The sequence below is a fragment of the Conger conger genome, chromosome 4 (assembly GCF_963514075.1).
Source record: "Conger conger chromosome 4, fConCon1.1, whole genome shotgun sequence".
In the NCBI taxonomy this organism is placed as follows: Eukaryota; Metazoa; Chordata; class Actinopteri; order Anguilliformes; family Congridae; genus Conger; species Conger conger.
The window spans coordinates 23,437,953-23,460,296 of record NC_083763.1 but is presented as its reverse complement, the minus strand read 5'-3'; the positions used below and the strand labels follow the sequence as shown (position 1 = coordinate 23,460,296).

The 22,344-nt window shown below is 40.8% G+C and overlaps 1 protein-coding gene across 3 annotated transcripts; it reads right to left on the bottom strand.

Annotated features, from left to right (window-relative positions):
- Positions 1 to 101: 101 nt before the first annotated feature.
- On the bottom strand, positions 102 to 20,871 carry sh3glb1a (SH3-domain GRB2-like endophilin B1a). Of its 3 annotated transcripts, XM_061238486.1 has the most exons (11): positions 20,373 to 20,871; positions 19,171 to 19,312; positions 12,576 to 12,704; positions 12,156 to 12,289; positions 10,592 to 10,684; positions 8,659 to 8,748; positions 6,557 to 6,580; positions 4,643 to 4,732; positions 4,444 to 4,544; positions 2,990 to 3,206; positions 102 to 1,495 (listed from the first exon to the last, which is right to left on the bottom strand). In XM_061238486.1, exons 1-11 carry the CDS (start codon positions 20,433 to 20,435, stop codon positions 1,388 to 1,390), a joined length of 1,191 nt encoding a protein of 396 aa, XP_061094470.1. In that variant the 5' UTR covers positions 20,436 to 20,871; the 3' UTR covers positions 102 to 1,387. The 3 variants fall into 3 exon arrangements, with proteins under 3 accessions (XP_061094470.1, XP_061094467.1, XP_061094468.1); XM_061238483.1 differs by lacking the exon at positions 8,659 to 8,748 and having other exon boundaries at positions 20,373 to 20,811; XM_061238484.1 differs by lacking the exons at positions 6,557 to 6,580; positions 8,659 to 8,748 and having other exon boundaries at positions 20,373 to 20,805.
- Positions 20,872 to 22,344: the final 1,473 nt, after the last annotated feature.

Below are 22,344 nucleotides of genomic sequence, written 5' to 3'. Positions count from 1 at the left end.
ACATATCAAGTTATAATTGTTATGTAATTGGAACAAGGATTTTAGTTCAATCAATAAACTGTTACAGTGTATCCCAATATTACTCCAATGAACACAAGAGATACATCCTTTCTTTTAATACATCAGAATGCATACATTCTTTACATTTCCATAATAACTGACCAGATGGCAGGAAGGCAAAATAACCCTGGTTTTGAGTAAATCAAGCTCCTTTTCACAAAAGTGGAGAGCTGTGAAGCAAAAACTGATCAGATCTTAGTACTGAAATTAGTCACACAATTCAGTTCCAACCTTTTGCTTTCGTTCTCATTTTAAGGCACTGTTACACATCAAAAATGTGAATATATTGCATAAACAACTCCTAAGCGGTAAACAAACAATTAGTTTAACTCTTTACAGGTCAACTCTAGGTAAAAACATTTGAAAATTGTATTTGGCAGGGGAAATGTGCTCTCTTGTAGGTAAGGCTAATGGTGAAAATATCGCTCCCTAATTCAGTTAAAGGGTAGTGTTGTGGGGAAACTTTCATAAAGCTCTTAAGAGCTCTTAATAACCCTGACATATTTTGAGCAAAGGCACTTGCTCATTGGCATTTACCACTGGACCTCATAAGGTGCACAAGTAAACCATACATAGGTAGAAGAAGATAATGTCTGAAGCATGCGCACCATGCCCCACTGACTTCTTGATCTAATGAAATGTACTGGAAAGCTCTTAACCCAGTACATTGTTATCCTCAAGGTTCTTCTGGTGAGAACACAGAACTGTTCCTACACAGTTCTGTGGAGGAAAATCATGAAAGGGAGAGAAAACAAACAGGTCATGTGACCCCCAAAACCCATTATCCTCCTTGAAGGACACTTCAAGACCTCGTGGCACCATCAAAAACAAGCACTTAGCCTAGACATCCTGAGGAGCAGGCAGCAAACATCTATAGCATTGCATAAAAAGTGATCTTCAACTTCTCAGTCAATGTTTGAGTGCTTTTTGTACACATTAATAAGGCTGTAAAAGTAAAAAAAGAAAAAAAGAAGAAGATATAAACAGAAACGACCGACAGTGAAATGTAATCAAAGCACTTGAGCGCGCATTGGCCACGGTCTGGAGTTAGTCAAATACGTTAAAAGGCTGAGAACATAAAAGTTGAAAGCTGATGAAAGCCCTTGACTTTTGCGAGTGGCTGTGGTCGTTGATATTGCAGCTCTCCGCCACATGACCGTACGTCACAAAGGACCGCTGAGGGAGCCATCCATAAGACATGGCAGTGTGGAAGACTCCAAAGCACATCTTACAAAGTTAACTGCATAACAGTATAAATATGGAAATCACAGCCGGAATACAATTTTGCTTTTTTTTTTTCTCTCTCTCCATGAAGCCTACACAAAGCTCAGTTCAGCAGCTCCAGATAGGTGATAGGCACTTTTCCCTTCTGGTTTCCCCGTTCACCCATCAACCAATCGGAGTCCATTCCTGGGACACTGGACACCATAATCACCTGAAGGACAAAATAAAATTTTCACAGTTGTGATTCAAAAACATTCACACCGGATTTAAGACGTTTGCTCTTTAACGACTACGCACACACGGTTCTGACTGACACCTTAAATAGGCACTACTTTAAACACACTTTTCACCTTCGTTTGGGAAACGCTGATGAGCGAGGTGCAAGTCTATACACTTACCCCTTTCAGTCCCAAAAGTGCTATAAGGCACTCAAGCGTAACTACTGTAAAATCCCAAGAGAACCATATAGCACTCCTGATCTTATACCTTTTCAACCAATCAAAATTACTGCTATAGTATTGTTTTGAACCCTCCCTCCTAGCCGGTCTCCCTCCCTCCTAGCTGGTCTCCCAGCGTGTGCCATCAAGCCCCTCCAGCTGGTCCAGAATGCTGCAGCCCGCCTGATCACCAGTCAGCCCAGGTCGGCTCATGTCACCCCGCTTCTCATTGGCCTCCACTGGCTTCCTATTGCCGCACGCATCCGTTTCAAGGCCCTAGTGTTGGCATTTCAGGCTGCTAAGGGGACTGCCCCACCTTACATACAATCCCTGATCACTCCCTACTCCCCAGCTAGACCACTCCGGTCTGCCAGCTCTGGTCGCCTTATGGTTCCCTCTCTACGTGCACCTGGCGGTCGAGCTGCACGTTCACGCTTTCACGTTCACGTTTTCCGTTCTGGTTCCTCAGTGGTGGAATGACTTGCCTACCACTGTCAGAACAGCAGAATCCCTCCCCCTATTTCGACGCAGACTCAAAACCCACCTTTTCAAACTCTACCTTAGTCCTCCCTCCTGATTTCCCCTGCCCCTCCTTTCTGATATCCCTATCCTTGTCTAACCCCCCCCCCCAAAAAAAAAAAAAATGCACTTATGATGACAACTATGTTTAGAACAGCATTTCATGTGTATTTTGCTAGTTTCTGGATGTGATGCTTTGACTTATGGTAGAACCTATGCACTTGTAAGTCACTTTGGATTAAAAGCGTCTGCCAAATGACTAAAATGTAAAAAAAAAATTAAAATGTTATTAAAACCCTACTACATTTCCTCAATTTCACTTCATATTGGACTTGGGACTGAATGGGTTAAGGCCATTTCCACAGGTTTTTCGCCAGTGCAGCCTATTGTTACATGAAAGCATGACGGTGAGCAAATCTGCTGTGTGAAGTGTCATTGGCCACTAACGTAAACTCTCCATATTCTTAACGCCAAGTTAGCTCACCATGTTCCGAACAGTGCAACAGTCATGACGAAAAACTACATGACTTGTCGTTTTCTCTATAACTACTGTTCCAATTCACATCAATCAGAGAGTTTTATGTCCGAGATAGTCAACCAATCACAAACCACATTCCTCAGGAGAAAAACTACCGTCAAACCGAAGTTAACCTCTGATGGAAGCAGCCGCTTGCCCGCGTTGTGTTCGGAACACGGTGAGTTCAGGTTACCGCACGCAGAACCCCGAGGGCTTCGCGGCGGCTACACACCTCGTCCGCCAGCAGGGACAGCTCGCTGCTCCCGGCCGCGTCGTAGTCGTACAGCACCCTGGCCTTGCGGCTGCCGCTGGAGTTGCGCAGCTCGCTGAAGCCCGAGGAGGCCACCGGGGCGGGCAGGGAGGCCGACAGGGGGATGGTGGGCACGGAGATGCTGGCCCCAGCGCTGCCCGAGGACTGGTTGTTGTTGGAGGAGAAGGTGGAGGGGAAGCTGGGGGGGCGAGAAGGGCCAAGGAGATTAGAGAGCCAAGGTCGGCCCTGGAGCCCGGAGGTGCACAGACCTAAATATGAACAAGGGCGACCGTTGCTTGTGTCTGTTTTGGTTTAGCGTCCCAATCCCAATTGCAAAAGTCATACTATGTGAAAACAGCCGATTTTAGAAAACCCTCCCGCATCCTATTCTCATATTTTTTGGCAGAAAACATTTTAGCAGCAAAATGAACTTTACACCCAGAGACAGCCCTACTATAGCTTTATAAAATATATAACTTGCAGCTTGCTGCTACTTATCCCACATTGCCATACAATTGTTCAAACCACTCCATGTACTTCCTAAAATACTTTAAACCCCAATTTTAGCACTATAAATATGCAAAAAAAAACAAAAAAAACACTCATAACAACATATTTTAGCATATATTCGCAAGTCTTTTTTGCTAATATTTATGTGAAGCATAACTCAAATACAAGGAAAGAAAAACTGCAATCTTTCATAACTCGGAAAGCAATGTGTGAAGTGTATGCCCGTTTAGAGTTAAATCTGATAACATAAGGTGGTTCAGTTGGTGTGGAATGACTCAAAACCTACTTGTGTCTGTTTTGTGATAAGTGATGAGACTATCCCTCTTGTAATTTGCAAGTGGCAAGCGACTAAAATGGTGCAAGATTATTCATACTCAGGAACACATATTTCATACTCATACACATTCTAAAAACCAAAGTAATTCTTCAGGAACCACATCAATCAATTGAAAAGTAAAATGCTCACAAGTCCCAGATAGACATATACGGCTTATTTTATTCTGATGGATTTTGACTATAAAAACTCGACTGAGGTCAACTCAAGGCAGATGTTCATCCTTTCATAATGTAATAAACAAGCATAATTTCAAAAGTCTACAGTTCAACTTAATTACAAGGTTATATCTACAAACGCCACTGCATCGATCTCAAAAGGAGATGCTCAACACAAGGTCATCTCCTGAGTTGTGGAGGTTTGCGAAAACATTATGATCTCACGCAAATCCTGTTGTTGGCAAAAAGCTGAGCTAAAACCCTACAATTGCACCTTAACGATTCCGTTATTTAATAGGTGATTCAGCAGATCGTGATTTTCTTTATGAAGGCAACCGGGCTTCTGCCGCTGAATTCAAATAATGTTCACGCACCCGTTTTTTTTTTGTATTATTTAAAAAATTAAAAAAGCCACATCATGGAGATGACGCTACCTTCCCAGCTGTTTCTGCAGGTCAACCATGTACTGGTAACACTGTGCGTAGTACGTGGTCTGGGCTTCCACGAAATCGTTCAAGCAGCGCAGGTGGTGTGCCTGTGGAGGAGATGAGACGGTGGTTTTCACAGGTTGCCGGGGAACGGCGTGTATTCTGGTCTTGCAGCCTGCAGAGTGAAGCGTGGTGTGGCACTCACGTGGGTGCTGCTGACACCCTCCAGCAGGAGCCTGGTGATCTCGGCCTGCCGGTCGAATTCGCTCTGCGTTATCCTCAGCTCCTGTTCGGCCTGCAGGGAGGGTGGTACGCGTTAGCGCGCCGCTCGGGACCCCTGCCACGCTGGGCATGCTCAGAACACAGCAACATTGCTTTTTTTATTTTCCCAAATGACATCGCGAACGGCAAATGTAAGCAAGATTAGACTGCAAACATTACCATTAGACAGTGTGGGGGGGGAGGGGTAAAATGAACAAGAGGATATACACTCAGTGAGCACTCTATTATGCTTTTATTAGACTTCTTTTTTACACTTGAGTCTTCTGCTGTAGCCTATACACTTAAAGGTGTGATATGTTGCGTGTTCAAAGATGCTCTTATGCATAAAACTGTTGTAATGTGTGGTTATTTGCATTACTGTCGCCTTCGACCAGTCTTTCTCTTCTTTGCACCATTCTCAGCAAACTCTATAGACTGTTGTGAGTGAAAATCCCAGGAGATCAGCAGTTTCTGAGAAACTAAAACCACCCTGTCTGCCACCAGCAATCATTCCACGGTCAAAGTCCTTAGATCACATTTCTTCCGCAAAAACAGCTGAACCTCTAGACCACACGTGTCAAACTCCAGTCCTGGAGGGCCGCAGTGTCTGCTGGTTTTCGGGTTGTTCTCAGAAGCTGTGGTGCATTTAAGTCATAGATTGGCTAAAGAATCGACACTCCTTGTTCTGGAGGCCTTAATTGACAGCTGATTGAATGGAAACCTCAAAAACCAGCAGATACTGCGGCCCCTTAGGGATTCAGTTTGACACCCCTGCTCTAGACCATGTCTGCATGTTTTATGCATTTAGTTGCTGCCACATGATGGGCTGATTAAATATTTGCATTAACAAGCTGGTGTACAGGTCTACCTAATAAAGTGACCACTGAGTGTATTATTAGCAAAAAAACAGATGAGGAAATGCTCTGCAGCAACACTGATCACATAGAGGGAGTGCTCAGAACACAGTTCTCAGAATATACTTACTGGCCACACTAACAACACTCACATTTTATTAATGCATTAAAAAAAACACTTCACAATAAGGTTGCAAGGCATTAACTAATATAGTTGTTAATTATCTAACTACTGAAACGTTAAGCTGTTCAGCTTTGTTGATGTATTTGTGCATCATGAATACATGCTAACAATTACAGTTCATGCCAATTCATATTTGAATGAGAAAAGCATTAACTGATGCATTAACTGGTTAACTGAACGTTTATCCTATGGTTTGCTAATATATAAATATTAATGTAACTAATACGTTCGTTAGGACTTAAGAAATACATTAACTAATGAAGTGAATTTCATGCTTAATTAATGCATTTATAAAATTCATGTTAACAACTGCATTAGTTAATGCCAATGCATGTGACCTTATTGTAAAATGTAACCAAAAAAAAAAACACTTCAACAGTTCTGAGACTGTGAAAGAGACTGAAATTAAAGAGGACTCTCAGTGACTGAGAAGAGAATAATGATGAGGCAAGTATTGGAAAACACGGCATGTTCACTCACAGTACAACAAATAAATGCACTTACTTATGAATGAATCCCAACCTGACTTTTTGGCTCTGTGGTATTAATACTTTAGGAAGAATTACTCTAAGACAAGACAACAAAAATTATGCTTTTCCTGCATCACCTCATCTCCATGTTTAAAACATGAAAAAGATTAATCAAATGCCCAATCTGCCTTTTTGCTAACTGGAAAATGTGTAGTTACATTATGACTGACAGCCAGCGGGCCTGTGTGCAGTGGTGTTAGAAGTGAGGTGTGGACCAGTGTCACAGGAGAACATGGTCTCCACTGCAACTACAAATGCCAATACCAGGCACAGTTAAAAACACCGCTTACCTTTTTCACCTCATCGGTCCACATCTGGTAAGCATTCAAAAAACCGTGACAGAGTGATTAGAACGATATATGGCACAGACGTCATAGCACACACAATAAAAAAAAAAAGTCACTAAGTCACTTGAGATATTTTCACAGGGAACTGATTATACAGGGCTGTGTGACAGTAACAGGCTAACAGACCAAGCTTACAATTGCTGGTCTACAATTGCTTGCATATGACGACATTCAAAAATGTATTTGCGCATAGTAGGTAGAAAATGGCACCAATGCCTGTTTAATACTGATTTTGCAACCTTCACAGAGACTATTGAGGAAGCTTTCCATTATCTGCCTCTGCTAGCCAGTTGAGGGTTAGCCTGCTGAGAGTTACACTGCTTTTCTCTGAACTGCAGGGCAGCATGCTTTGATGGACAAAGTTATTGTCCTCGTAAGCGTAGCGCAGCTCTTCTGTGCAAACCACTAGAGGAGGTGTACTCGGTGCTACTCTCACACACCCACACAGTGCAGTTTATCAGATGCTGGCCATCATCCGCAAAAGCAGAAGCATCACACTGAAGCCCTTCTGTGTGTGTGTGTGTGTGTGTGTGTGTGTGTGTGTGTGTGTGTGTGTGTGCGTGCGTGCGTGCCCTGGGTTTGTGTTTAAAGCGCCTTCACAAATAGACTACAGAACAACACATGACAACAGACAATGAAACCAAACACAGTAACATGAAGATGCCTTCTCTCGCTGTTTGCAAGGGCTAAACTTCAATCATTATTAGACCCAAAGCAATATAATCGTGTATTCGTTTGTAGACTTTGTAGTTCCCATTTAAAAATAACTGATATACTCTTTTTGGTTATAGCCGGACACCAGAACATGGTGTTGAAAGGAGATTGATAGAGACAAGAAGAGAAAAAATAATTTGATGTTGAGGAACCAGTCCTAGGCATAGGTGTAGGTTGAGAACACTCACAGTAATGTAAACGTCAAGCCTAGTAGCACTCTGAAGGCATGATTTTTCAAAGCTGATACTTGTCTTGAAAGCCACACAGAGCATAGCACAGTTTTACAACGGATGCCGACTACGTAGGAATAGCCAAAGCGACTGCAAAAGGAAAGGGTACAGTGCCTGAAAAGAAAGATCTACAGAGGATCTATAGAGGACTACACGCCCCTATAACACTGAACAAAACATGGCAGAGAGGGATGCTTGCTGGGAGTCTCGTCCTGTTAAGGCACTGTTCTAGTGCATGGATAGGCTTCACGTTCAGGTTTCCAATCTAGACCCTGCCAGTGGCAACTATGGCTGGCAGCAACAAGTAATTGGGACAGTGGGAAAATTTATCTTCTTTTGGCTCTGTACTCCAGCACATTGGATTTGAAAAGAAACAATGAGTATGAGGTTCAATTGCAGACTGTCACCTTTAATTTGAGGGTATTTACATGCCATGTCAGGTGATCCACAATGTGCAGGAGTATAAAGCCAAAAAACAAAACAAAAAGAAATAAATTGTGCCACTGTCCAAATACTTAAGAACTGCACTGCACTGTGTATATACTCAAAAACTGCTCGAAGACCAAAGAAGAGCAAGGAGTGCTGCACAATCCACAATCATCTGACCTCAACCCCACTGAACATTTATGGGGGCACTTGAAGGCTGACAAAAGCCAGTAACATTACAAGATGCTCTTTGGAACATTGTCAAATAATGCTGGGCTAACACAGTCCATGTCCATGCCAGCTTAAGTGCGAGTTGCCATTAAAGCAAAAGGTGGACACATAACAACTACTAAAGAAATTCAGAAATGAATGTCATTTTCACTCAAATTGTTATGCTGATAATATAATTAGGAATGAAAAAGTTGGTTTTTAATGAGAAAAGAATGCAAAAAAGCATTTTCACAACTAGTCTCAGACTTATGAACCTCACTGTATGTACAACGTATAACGGATCATTCTAATCTGAGGAGAAAAAAAAAAAAAAGAAACATGAAAATCTTTCTTGAAAAAAAAAAAAGAAAGAAAAGGGGGGAAGTAACAGACTGCTGATAAGGGTGACAGTGAGAGAAAGCAGGGGTGATCTGAACAGGGAGCTCTGATCGAAAGGCCACAAACCTTCAGCCATTTCACATGCAGGAAGTTGAGCATGTAAGAGAAATGCACCACATATTCAACACCTCCCGGCGGAGGAGAGGTGTTTAGTTGCTGGAGGGTTAGGAGACGGGTAGACAAAGAGAAAAGAGAAAAACACAGATGCAGGACAGAACCGAAAACCTGTGACAGTGCAGGCAAACGGTTCAGTGCAGTTACGCTGGACAAGAACTGTGTGTCGGTGTGTGTCTGTGCGTGTCTGTGTGTGCGTGCATGTGCGCACGTGTGTGCGTAAGGTGTTTATAAGGCATACCAAACACATGAGGCACATTTCCTCTTCAGAATATTCATGCATGCTTTCACTCTGTGTTCCAGAATAGAGTGAATTGTGTCATTTGACAGGGTTTCTAGTGCTGTTGTGCAACACACCTGTCCTCTCAGGTCCTCTTTGCACTTGTTCTTGTGTTCGATTTGCACTTTGTTGTACGTCGCTCTGGATAAGAGCGTCTGCTAAATGCCATGTAATGTAATGTAATGTAATAACTGTTTACTGACCTTGTTAACAGTAACCAAAAGCAAAACTTACTCTTAACAGACAACCTGCAGGGAATTCACCTGCTGTGCTATAAGTGCCATGGGTTTTCAATGCTTAAAAGCCATGCTGTGGTCCTGTATTTACAACCAAAGTGGTCTCCTCCTTACTCAAGCACACCCACTCACCTATTTTTATGCTTATATCTCCATTTTGTGATAGCAATCACCATCAAAGAAAAGGCTGAAGGCTATTTTCCAACGAGACCTGTTGGGCTTGTCGTTTCACTTCACTGTACTTGAGCTTCAGTGCCTCTGCCATTGCAGTAGAATATATTCATTGAATACATTCAAACTTAAGTGTTTTTATAAAGAATATATATATTTTTTTTTACAGCCCTACATCTAAGAAGAAACATAGGCAGAGAAGCACTGATTTGGAAAATGTGCAAAGGTTATTTTCTTTTCGTGAAAATCCTGTTTAGTATGCCTTTAAGGCACCACAGCAAAATCAACGGCTGCACTGAGAGTGTACAGTACATGTTTTTGTGAGTTACCGGCTTACTTTCAGGTCATCGTTAACGGCAGAATGACTTTATTCATGGCCAACCTGTGAAACAGGGCCTCCAATAAGGGGATTTTGAAGTAGAAGAAGTATGCAATGACTAGCATATTATTTAAGACTCCTTCATGAGTATCTCATTATTCATCCATAATGAATCACTGACTCCAATGGTGTACAGCCACTCCAGTAATCTGGAGCACCGCTACTCAATATGCACCTGACCTTCGAGGTAAACTAAAGCCTGTTTTTCATAGGGCTTTCATTGGATACAATTGGCACACTAAAGCCTGTGTTGTACTGCCAAGACTTTTGCATTGTCAACTAACGGCCTCATGAGTACCTCATTGATGACTGACAATGTTTCCAGAGAACATTCTGAGGTAAGCCAGTGCGTAGAACACGCTCTGTGAAAACGGTTCTCTTGTTTGAATTAACATATTACCTCATTTCTAATTATGGAATAAGCATTCATTAACATTATGGATATTATCAGATGCCACCTATAAAATTCACAGCATGGCTGTATTGCCAACAAGCTAGGCAGCAAAGTAACACCCGTTAGGTAGCCAGCTACAGCAAACTAACGTTAGCTAGCTTGGTAGATTAGCTGAATTATATTACTTTTTTGGCTGTTCTATTGAGACTGTAATTGGTTTGGAAGAGTAATTAATCATATGTACGGCCTGAAAAGAAAATCTAGGGGAAACACTGCCATCTTGTCAAAAACTGGGAACAGAAAATGGTAGCTATCGCTTGTTTGTAGCCACAGTGTGTGTGTAAACACTTCTTACTTGCAAAAAATAAAGAGAGAGAGGGGGGGGAGCGAGAGAAAGAAAGAGAGAGAGATTTAAAAATACCCACCACTGCTCTGGCATCAGCCATCCTGGCTTTCTTCAGTCTGGTTTTGGCAGCGTCCAGGTCCAGACGCTTGTTCTGCAAGAGCTTCCGTTCTTTCTGGAAGCAAATAAAATAAAATAAAATAAAAAAAAAAACATATGAATAAATGAAAACTGAAGAACCCTGCTGAGAACATTAAGTAGCATGTGAGAATAAATGACTGGGGAAATGGTTTTATACAAAATACATAACAGGATACAGAAGGGGTGAGATTGTACATTGCCCTAGATAAGGGGGTCTGCTAAGTAAATGTGTAATAAGCTGCCATATGTAATGAGCAGAGCTGGCAGAGGTAATTACATCATAAATCCTCTGGAACATTCTCATGTGCTGCAACATTTAAGGACAACACAAAGGGCAGACTTCTTTATCAGGGTCTAATGAAAGTAATTATCATCTGACCCTCAAGTCCTTGTATTTTTATTAGAATTCGGCACAGACTACAGGCATAATATGTGAATACAGTAAAAAAAAAGAAAGAAAAAAAATACTGTATTTAGATGGCACAATCATGAGTGTTTTGAATAAATGATAGATATCCACTGCATATTAGCTATAGTTAGCCACATTATTGACAGGAAAAGTTCTCTTTGCATGGGTCTAAAATTATTCAAACAGGATTGGTAAGTTGAAAACTCAAACGCTCGCAAACTATTTCTAGCAGCTAACAGCGGTATAATAATGAATGTAATTGCAATGGGAAATCCTAATTACAACATAAAAAACAAAGGAGAAAGAATCATTTGCAGTCAAGTGACTATTATTTAAAACGAATAAACTGCATGAGGCAGCCACTTAACATTTAAAAGGAGGGAGGGAATTAGGTCATAACTACAAGACTTTATAGTATTTACAATCTTACTTCTCAGTCCATTGGTGTTGAACCATACCCAGAATGTACGCCTCACCAGCTTAACGACAGGGTGATAGGAGATAATGACAGGGGTTCAATGTTATGTCTGGAGATTTATGTGACCTTTAGGGTACAGTGAGTGTTTCTACATCTAACCAAATAAAAAGGTTTTGATGTAAGGTATGGGACTATTGATATGGCTCCTCTGTATATTAATGATTCAAGTAGACATGATTCGTTCCACACAAACAGGTATACACTAAAGATTACAGTGGATAATAATTAAAAGATAACAGCTTTCATCGAAGGTCAGCAGAAGCAGAGATTGTGGGTAATGATGGGTCATGGATTATGTAAACAATGTGTCTTGTTCAACGAGACAGAGCTTATTAAGGGTCCCATATTGTGGAAAATGACTTCTCTCTTGCTATGTGAATTATAATTATGAAACTCTGGAAAATACACAATATGGGACCTTGTTTTAATTAATATATAATTAATAATACAAAACTTCTGCCATTAAAAGGGAATATTTGTTCGTTACGGTTCAACTAAATATAGTATCTGCCTGTCAAAAGACCATTTAGTGGCAATTTGAATACTTTATCTGCCATTGAAAATATGAGTGCATTAGGGGGAGACTATTTGGACACCAGAAGAGCGATAACAACTTACCAAGATAGTTTTAAAGTCCCCTTCCAGAAAGTTCCGGAAAGGTGTGAGAAAGTTTATAGCTGAGCTCTGAATCAACTCTCGCTCTGCACCTCCAATCTGTTTCTCCGTCTCCCCACATTTTATAAGTGCATTTCCTGCAGTGAAAAGAGATTACCCTGGTTCATCAACACTGCTACAAATGCTAAGAGTTTGAAATAACGACCAATGTGGTTCTCCCATATGTTTTTTTGGTAAAACAGCAATGGCCGTTTATACACGACATGAATTTGCAGGATGAATGAATGAATTCACTTTGTCTTCCAAGACAAATTCAGAAAATAAAGGAAACGAGATGTACACAGGCTGTGGGGGGCAGCACAGTACTGAAATCCCATGACAGACAAGACCTTGGGCTGCACAGCAGGCTGACGAGTAGCTCACCGTAGGCGGTTCCAGGCCCAAACTCGTTCCCCGAGTCAATCATGGACTGGCCCAGCAGCTCGTGGTTGTTAAATCGTGTGGGAGCTTTTTTCTCCAGCTTCTCGTACAAAAATTCCTCCATTCGGACATCTGAAAATTAGGGAAACTCAATTAAGATAGAAGTAGAGTCATAAGACATGAGCCACACCACTGTACAATGTGACTCATCTCATACAAGACAGCAGCAAGATAACTCAATAAGCATAGTTACAAACCTCAGATCTCAGCTTCAGCTTGGTGAATGATCAAAGACCTCTTTTAGTTTGGTTCATTCCCTCCTAACCGATAATACAGACTTGAAATTTACCCAGAAGCATAATCCAATGCAAAACACACTCAATGCATTTCCTAGGTTTTCTTTCTAGGAATAGGCTTAACACTGCAGCATGTCTTTAATAAAGTGTTTTATGATTTTATGAAATCCTGCAGAAGGCTACAATATACCATGGATATCAAACCAACCTTGTGGTTATAGATCAAACTTCTTCATTATTTATCCACACAGGGAAACATTATGAATGGTCGTCAAGCAGTAGAATATATCCAATTTGAATTCAATACATTAAAATACACCTGATTCCAGTGTTTTAATGACCATAATTATAGCTTCAGAAAGTAATTTTTGAACTGTGACGTAGGACTGCATTAGTACTTCAGACTGGATGCAGGTGCAAAGGTGTGATGTTTCAAGGCCTATTGCCCAATCTGCCCTGTGACCGCAAGCAAGCGCCACCCAAATGTGTTATTCAAAAAATAGAAAAAGCAGACCGAACAAAATGCCCCAGCTAAAGTTTCTCAGAATGGATCAGTGATGCAGTGGAGGCAAATGTGGTGGCCTTTCCGCTCCTCCATTTTCAGAAAATGCTTTCGCGCACAAGGATTAACTGTGCAGTGTTATTTTCCAAAGCTTGACATTCAAATGGCTTTCTTCTGCAGATTTCCGTGTGTGTTTATTTATTTTTTTACATCTTTGGGGTCTTTGTGGTTGGTGTGTGTCACAGGCCGGCAAGTTTTTAGCAACTTAGCGGAAAAAAAATGTTCACACATCAATTCTTGTTCACACACCTTGCCAACTCTGTTACAAATGTACTGTCAGAGGCGATGTAAAGGGTAAATGGTAGGCATTATATGGCCCCTTTATCCAACACGCTGTACAATTTATGCTTCTCATTCACCCATTCATACGCACACCCACACACACCAATGGTGATTGGATGCCACGCATGGCACCAACCAGCTCATCAGGAGCATTTGGGGGTTAGGTGTCTAATGGCCCCACCATTTTCTATATTGATCACCCATTGAACTGTACATCCAGGTCTCAGAGGTGTTTTGTTAGCCTGTCTTTCCTTTCCTCCCCTCTTAGCTTAATTGGGTTAATCTCCCTTTTCCCCCATTGGGCATGAAGGCAAATGCAATCGGATTCAAACCTGACGCACAAAAGAAAAACAATGCAAATCAGATTTTTTATCAACCACGTCCGCAGGAGGTCCGATTCCCGGCAACTGCACTAAGTGAAAATGGGACGACCTGACGTCACACACATGGGTCAATAGCATTTCAACAGTCACTGGCTTGCAGTGAGGTCTGCAGCCATTCATGGAGCGTACAGCCTACTTCACATGCAATGAGATCCAGGTGCTTACGTCCAAGCATTGTATCACGTTGACAGGTTTATTCAGTTTAGCTTTTCGGTTCAAATTCACTAGATGCTCCCTTGAAGAACCATAAAATCCAAAAGAACCTTTCAAAGGTTTCTGCGCTGCATTATTCCAGGTGTTCCATACTATTCCACACACACCTGTAGCTTTGTCTGTGGGAACTGACCCTCCTGTGGTACTGGAGGAGGCTGAACTAGTACAGTATAAAACCGCTGAGGGGAAGCTCCCCATCCACAGCCATGTTCCGGTGTGTAACACTGGCTCACCTCAGCTCCACAGCCTAATTTCAATAAAAAATACACACTTAGCACAGGGCACGCCCGATACGGGTGTGGATCTCACACACCGATAACTTTTCCTGCACCTATGCGTGATGAATGCACCAAATGCACTGTAATGATGGTAGAAACTGCCTTTACTTCCTTGGCCAAGCTCCCTACGGCTGCAAACATTACTCAATATACTCCAACATAACTATTTGCAGTACAAGGCAATCTAATTTGGCTTGTTTATTGCAAAATGGCAGGATGTGTAAAACCTTATTCGCTGCTCTAGTTTCGCACCTCTCATATGGACAGCAAGAGAACGTTTGATGTGCGCATACATACACAGCCGTCACTCACTCCTCTCACATTTGGCAGCCATTTAAAAGACTGCTTCTCCGTGCAAATCAAACTGGTTACTGCCGGCAACACAAAAAATGACAGTGTTGAACCACTGTTTGACTGCATAGGTCAGGGGTCTTTCTTTCTCTTTCTCTCACTTTCTTTCTATCTCTCACACTGCAAGCACAAACACAGACACATGCATACACACACATAGTATGCAGTGCTAGTGAGGTGAGGTTTGTGGCACCAGGCAGTGGATGTGTGCTGTCTGTAACTGATGTCCGCTGAGTGATGTCCGTCAGCCCCGCCATTAAATACGCCTTTCCCCGCTGTCTACATACAGGACTGCCAGAGCTACTGGGTCTGCTGGTTCTTGTTTTCACCTTAAAATCAGCACCCTGTTAAGACCCAGGTAACCAAGTGAGTTAATTAATCAATTAGAGCAGATGATTACAGTTAAGTGCAGAGTAACAACAAAAACCAGCAGACCCTGTAGCTCTCCAGGACGAGGGTTGGAGATCACTGGTATAGGTACTCTTTAATTTAAATGATATTTGCTAGTAAATTAGTCATTAGCACTCATGTGCAATACTGTACCAGAAAGAAGATTAACCTAACTACTGAGGCTCAAGCTACTCTGATCAAAGGCTACCTAATAGTTTCATCACTGCTTAAGAATTATAATTTAACTCATTCACTGTTAAAGAACTGTTCGTCTGTACTTTATCTGACAGCATGTGATGAGACATGATTTAAGAAATAATACCATGCTGTCAAAATGCCTAAAGGTTTCTTACTTTGAAGTAATCTCATGAGCGCATAGCCTGAGTAAACTTATTATTATTATGACGTGTATTTTATGACTGCCAGGTTGATAGACTCAGGGATGGGGCTGCGGTAATTACTGATGCCTGTGTCCCGAACACAGATCTCAGACTGCTGACAGACAACAGCAAGAAAGAAGCGGGGGACAACAATAAACTCAATAATCCAGAAACAGAATGCCATTAGGCTATCCACCAGTTTGTGCAGAGAAGTGCCTCAATTGACAACAGACATTTCCATTTCACTGATATGGAAAAAGAATGTCATAATCAAGTTCTGAGCTGTGGTTCTGTTTCATTCAACAATGAAGAAACAATGATGTCCTCACATTGTGTCGAAATTGTATTGCAGCTTTTCCGTTCTGCAATGCCCTACTGAAATAGGAAAACGCTATTGCAGCCGGATTGAATACAATTCAATTATTACGGCACTTAGAAATTAGAATTACATCAAGACAATGGTTATGTTCCCCCGCAGACATGCTCAGAAACATTCGGCTGCACCAACTGGTCTGGGTACTGAAGGCAGTAATCCACAAGCAGTTCAAAAGAAGGGCACGAGAAACGGCTGCTTTCAGGTGTGGTGTCTGGCACCGCCCGTTACTCCTACATGTTGTGCGAGACTCGTTATCAGTGAGCTGCAGTTGACAACGCTAGAGAGCTGCCTGAGCATTTGGGCGGGGCTGGCACAGTGTCTCAGACTGCAGAGATGAGCACAAAGCCTTCAGGGACTCTCTGCTGCCTTTTGAAAATAAAAGCCCATCGACTTGCTGCGCAGTCTCCAGCAACAGAGATTTGTTTGTTAAGTGCATGTTGTTGATTGCCCCAGACAGTTTTAGTGCATGATTAAGTATATTTCTCTATTTTGACAAGTTTCTGATGACCTGCTGGCTTTACAGTGGCTGGTATGGGGGCATTTGGGGCTTGTGGCTAAAAGCAAGCGAACACACTTTATATAGCTAACTGCAAAGCAGCTTGTAATGTTTTTGCCAGTATGGCAAGTTTTTAAGCAAAGCCAAGATGCTGCCACTTCCAACAGTGACTTCCTGCAGTAAGTATTCCAGGCTAGGGTTCAAAAAAAATATTTGCCTGGGGCAAGTCAAATGAGGTGTTGGACAAATATGACTGCTTAGCCACTTGCCTACATGATGCAGCAGACTCTTGACCAATATGCCATTAAGCTGAAACGGAAACGTGCGGTCCAAATACAATGGAGCCTAATGTTATTTATTATGGCACCTAATCACTTTTAAATGAGGAAGTCAAAGTAATAAAAACACAGTTAATTGTCTTAACAGCGCAGGGAAATTAGCGTACATTGCTAAAATGTAGCATTGGCTAGGAGTTTCTGTTTTAACCTGCCCAGTGACAACTCTTCAAAAGAATAAAACAAAAACATGTCTGAACGAGTTTTCTAGTCTTGTAATTAGGCCATTTTTATTTGACTTATTTCATGGTTTCTGCATTCCGCAGAGGAAAGCTAGCCAAATAGCTAAGTTAACTCTTGCACATTTAGATGAATGGGTAAACTGTTGATCAATATGCATATATAAGTCTAAACTGTATAAATTATGTTACAGAACACCAAAAAATATTTCCAGTGACAAATTCCACTGAGCTTCGTAATTGCATTTCACATGAAGACACAGTCAGTGAGTCATTTATTAGGTGGATCTGCACACCAGCTTGTTAATGCAAATATTTATCAGCCAATCATGTGGAGCAACTAAATAAAAGCATAAAAGCAGTCAAGAGATTCAGCTGTTTTTCAGACCAAATGTCGAAGAAATGTGATCTAAGTGGACCGTGGAATATTTGTTGGCATCAGACAGCGTGGTTTGAGTATCTCAGAAACTGCTGATCTCCTGGTGCGAAAAACAAAAAACATCCAGTGAGCAGCATTTCTGCAGGCAAAAATGTGTTGCAAAAGAGAGTTCAGAGGAGAAGGGCTAGACTGGTCCAAGCTGCCAGGAAGGTGATAGTAATGCAAATAACCACACATTACAACAGTGGTATATAGACGAGCATCTCTGAACACACATGTTAAACCTCTAAGTGGATAGGCTACAGCAGCATAAGTCTAAAACATACCTAATAAAGTGCTCACTGAGTATGTCAGACCCGAAGCTATCGTTAGAGACCACCCGATGAGTTGTGAATTGGTAGATTGGTAGATACGCTACCTCCAAACGCAGTACGGAAAGCTTGTCTCATCAAATGCATATTTGATGTTTAAATTTAAACTGCAAGATATTCTGGGGAATGTCCCTTTGTTAAATCTACACTCCACAGTGGATATTTCAAGCAGACTAGTCGCTGCCTTTCTTTAAATTAAAAGGGTAATGCTTCCAACATTTTTTTTTTTGTAGGCTCTGAACGGCTGCAGTCTGCTACATAGGATCCTGCCAGGCCTTCAGCATTACATGTAATTTGGCTAACGCTTTTATCCAAAGCGACTTAGTTGATTAGACTAAGCAGGAGACAATCCACCCCTGGAGCAAGGCAGGGTTAAGGGCCTTGATCAAGGGCCCAACTACTGTGCGGATCTTATTGTGGCTACACCCAGTCATGTACCTTAACCACTACCTGACAAGCCGCCCTTAGCTCCTGTATTAAGCAGGGCTTCACTGCATGTGTCAAGGTTGTGTGTGACCGCCACAAACTAAATCAAACACAAATTTGTTCTGCAAATTAACAGTTAGATGAGAGACTATGTTAATACACAATGCAAAACACACAAGCTCTGGCTCCATAATTAAGACCTGTTTAACTCTTCTCTGTATCCATTCCAGGGGCAGATTTTAATAGCAATTGCTAATTTGTATCAATAGATTTGCTAGTATTCAACTGAATGTGATAACCGTTAAAGCTACACCCCTGGACGTTCAAATATCCTTTCTGAAAGGAAGACTTTAGAGCAGGGGTCGCAGTCTTATCTGAAAAATATCAATGCGAGTGAACATTTTTGTTTTGGCCTGCACTATGACATCTGATTAACAGTGGTGCTGGGTACAATACATGGATTCCATTACGTTATAAACAAAGGCCTTGGCAACGAGAAACAAAACTGTATGCGATTTTGAGGCAGGAACCAAATGATAGATATTAATTTCTCATTCTCTGAATAGTTTAGTTAATGCTTTGCCCCTTTTGTTGTTTCCCTTCAAAGCGTTTGCTTTTTATTTCTCCTCATGTCAATGACTTTAGGACCACCCACTGGCTAAACAGTGTTTTATTTATTTTTCTACAATAAATGTTTAATTGAATTAGCACGGCTCTGGACAAACTATTTATATAATAATTATTTCATAAAATATTCCAGTGCAGTTTAAACCAACCTAAATGCAAAATACTAACACCAGAAGGTGTTAGTATTGTAATACTACTACACAATACTAACACAAAAGCCATTATTGCAGCAGTCAAAGAATTATTACTTAAACACGCAACTGGTGGTTCTTACTTGGATTTGGCTGTAGTAAAACTTCAGTCTGTTTCATTATCTTTTCTGTCCAATGTTTGGTGCATTCTGCTCGGCCAAGAAGATTCTCCAAATGGGCATCCAACTCTGTCTTTTCAGCCTGTCCCAGCTTTTCTTCCGTAAACTAAATTGATTAAAAAAATTTTAAAAAACATTAAAGAAAACACATTCATGATCAGATATTGGTATGCATTTTGATTAAATAATTGGGGGAAAAATTGTTTTAATGAGGTATATAACCTAGAAATTAAAGCGAAATTTAGCTAACTTTGGTAAACAACATGAAATACAACCAGAATGTTGGGTAAATTAAGTTTAGCTGACTAGCTAACGTTATACATCGCACTTCTGTTGATTTAGGACTAAAAACAAATCTGCTAGCAACAACAACACGTATGGTTGTTGCTAACAGTTACTGGAGAGCGTTTGAGCCAATTATAGCTAAAGTCGACAGATTATTTTAGCTAGTATGTTATAATAATACATATTTTATCAAAACGATTGTTAACGTTATATGAGAAACACTGAATGTGTTATTCATCTAATTAAATTAGCCAACATTTGGACATCTCCATTTGTATGAATTACAATTCATAAATGAATTGCTAGATTAGCTCGTGAACACCAAACTAGTACGGCTTTCTGACAGAGGTTAGCTACTCTAGCTATCATGTATCAGATCACAAACTTCACAGCAAACATTTGAGTAGTTATATTGAGTTACGATAGCTAGGTAACTATAACGTTAGCAAACTAGCTATTTTGCGGCTTAGCAACTCAATCACAGGCAAGTGAAACCGGATGTCCTCGTTACTTCGAATAGGGAAATGATTGGTTCAGAAAATACACTTCAATAATGCCTCTATATGAATATATATATTTTAACATACCAAAAGTTTCTAGATAGAACAAAGCACTAAAACCAACGCCCAAAGGCCCGCTTCCTCTATCCAACATAATCTCGTGACAGTACTTTCTCTACAGGTCTCTAGCTAGTTAGCTTCACAGGCCTATAGAGCAGCGAGTTTTCCTGTTTTTGCAGGGCAGAAGAGGGCAAGTTATAGCGATAGCTATATGCAAAACTCAATTGTAATCTGGAATTAAAAAGATGAAGACTCAATGTCAGATAACGTTAATGTTATGAATAACATGGGCTACTAAACGCTTGATACATATTTACTTACCTGTACGGCACGACTAAGGAAAGTACCGGCGTCTGCTGCTAATCTTTTGACGTTGAAATCCATCGCTAACTTAGCTAACGTTAGCTTACTATTTCGTTAAAAAAAAAAACTAGAGTAACAAGCTAGCTACTTCGCTAGTTATCCATACAGCAAAAATCGGATACGTCAGAATGAAGCTATAACTAGGCTGCAATATGCCACAGATTTTTGCCAATCAGTTTTCCGATTGACAATATGAGAGTGTTTAGTACTCTAAACTCGTCGGTTTTCGCCGAGAGGAAGACGAGCTTGGTCCTGGGCTGCATGAGTTCACACAAGTGCGTGAATTACGGTTTATGGGAAGTGCGTATTTTCGGGCTAATCCTCTGCCACGAAAGCAGTTGTTAGGCTGTTGGGTGCTGCCTGGCCGTCGGTTCAAGACTTTTCTCATTTGTACACCATGAGAATACTGTTCATTTATTAATACGATTTAGGATCCCCAACCGAACCTAAAAAGTTAAAATCGCGTACATTCGTAATTGTAAGGCTTTGAATAATGTAATATTGGTGGAAATAAGACCGATTTAGCTAACAGCCATAATAAAAACTATTTGGGACATAATGGTCTGTTGAAAAACATGCAGCAAAAGGTGTAAAAAGAGTAGTAATTAATTTAAGTAGGTCAAGTAGGCTATTTACTTATCCATAGCCTATATAAAAAGAGGAAACGGTACAGATATGTTGATCAGTTCACCAAAAATTGCGCAGGACATGGCATTGACACAACAATAGACGATAAGTAGGCAATGGGTAAGTAAGTAGTTCGTCGTTCAAGAATGAGTTTGGGTCAACGATATGACCGATACTTGAACTCGCAGAGGGACACTATGGTTGATGCAAAAACATGCTGATGATAATTAAAGGTGTTCACTTTTTGGAGTATAATATTCCACAGTCTGCTTCATATCTGTCCTGTTTTTGTCTTGTTTTTTGCCCCGTCAGTCATCTGTGTACCCATGTGCCCAGCTTCTTTTTCATTGTAGGCCTACTTCTGTCTTATGAGTTGTATCCAGTTTCTGCTCCTCAAAACATGGTGATAATAATGTAGGTTACAGATATTGTTCAATTAGTATTTCCTACCTAGGAATTCTAACATTCACAGAAAAGCGCTGAATTGATTGGTATGGCGATCTTGGAGGCATGTATGAAGGATATTGTAATACCTAACAAAATAATTCGATTTATTGAACATTGAATAGAATTGAAATGTGGTGCCTAATGCTACTTTCCCCCAAAACCTGATTCCGATATTAGCCTACATTGTATATAATACGACAGTAAAATACATGAGGGACTGTTAATATGAAGGTTATACTGATGATTCAATGTAAATCCGAACAAATGAGACAGGTTATGACTTCAAGTAGGCTACTTCAGAATATTCAGAAATGGCATTGGAACAATAACTTTAACACTAGGTGGCAGCAAATGCCCACATTTACAGATTAATCTTTGACGTTGTTCTAGAATAGACTACATGTAAAGTTTCTGCCTAGTGTTAAATTGTGGACCACCATTGTTTTCCACTCGAGCTTCGAAATGCTTGCACAGTTGTATGCACATGTATACATTATAGTATGCATATCAATTGAATTCGGCTCTTGTGATTAGAGAGAGAGAGAGATAACTTCAAAATATATGAATATGTGCAATCTAACCACCTAATGTGGTGCTAACCACATTTTCCAGCTCAATTTCACGACCTGAAATTATGTCTCTGTGAATTGTGTGATTTATTTTGAATTATATTTTACATATGATGGTTGGTGTCTTGGCCAACTCTATCTAGAAGGAGTTTTTAATTTTAAGGGCCTTCCTGGTTGAATGAATGAATGAATTAAAGAAAAAATAAAGTTTGGGTTCATTGAATTAGGACTTTTCATATCATCCTTGTTTTCTCCCTGAACCGTGAATAATTTCAAGATACTGAGGA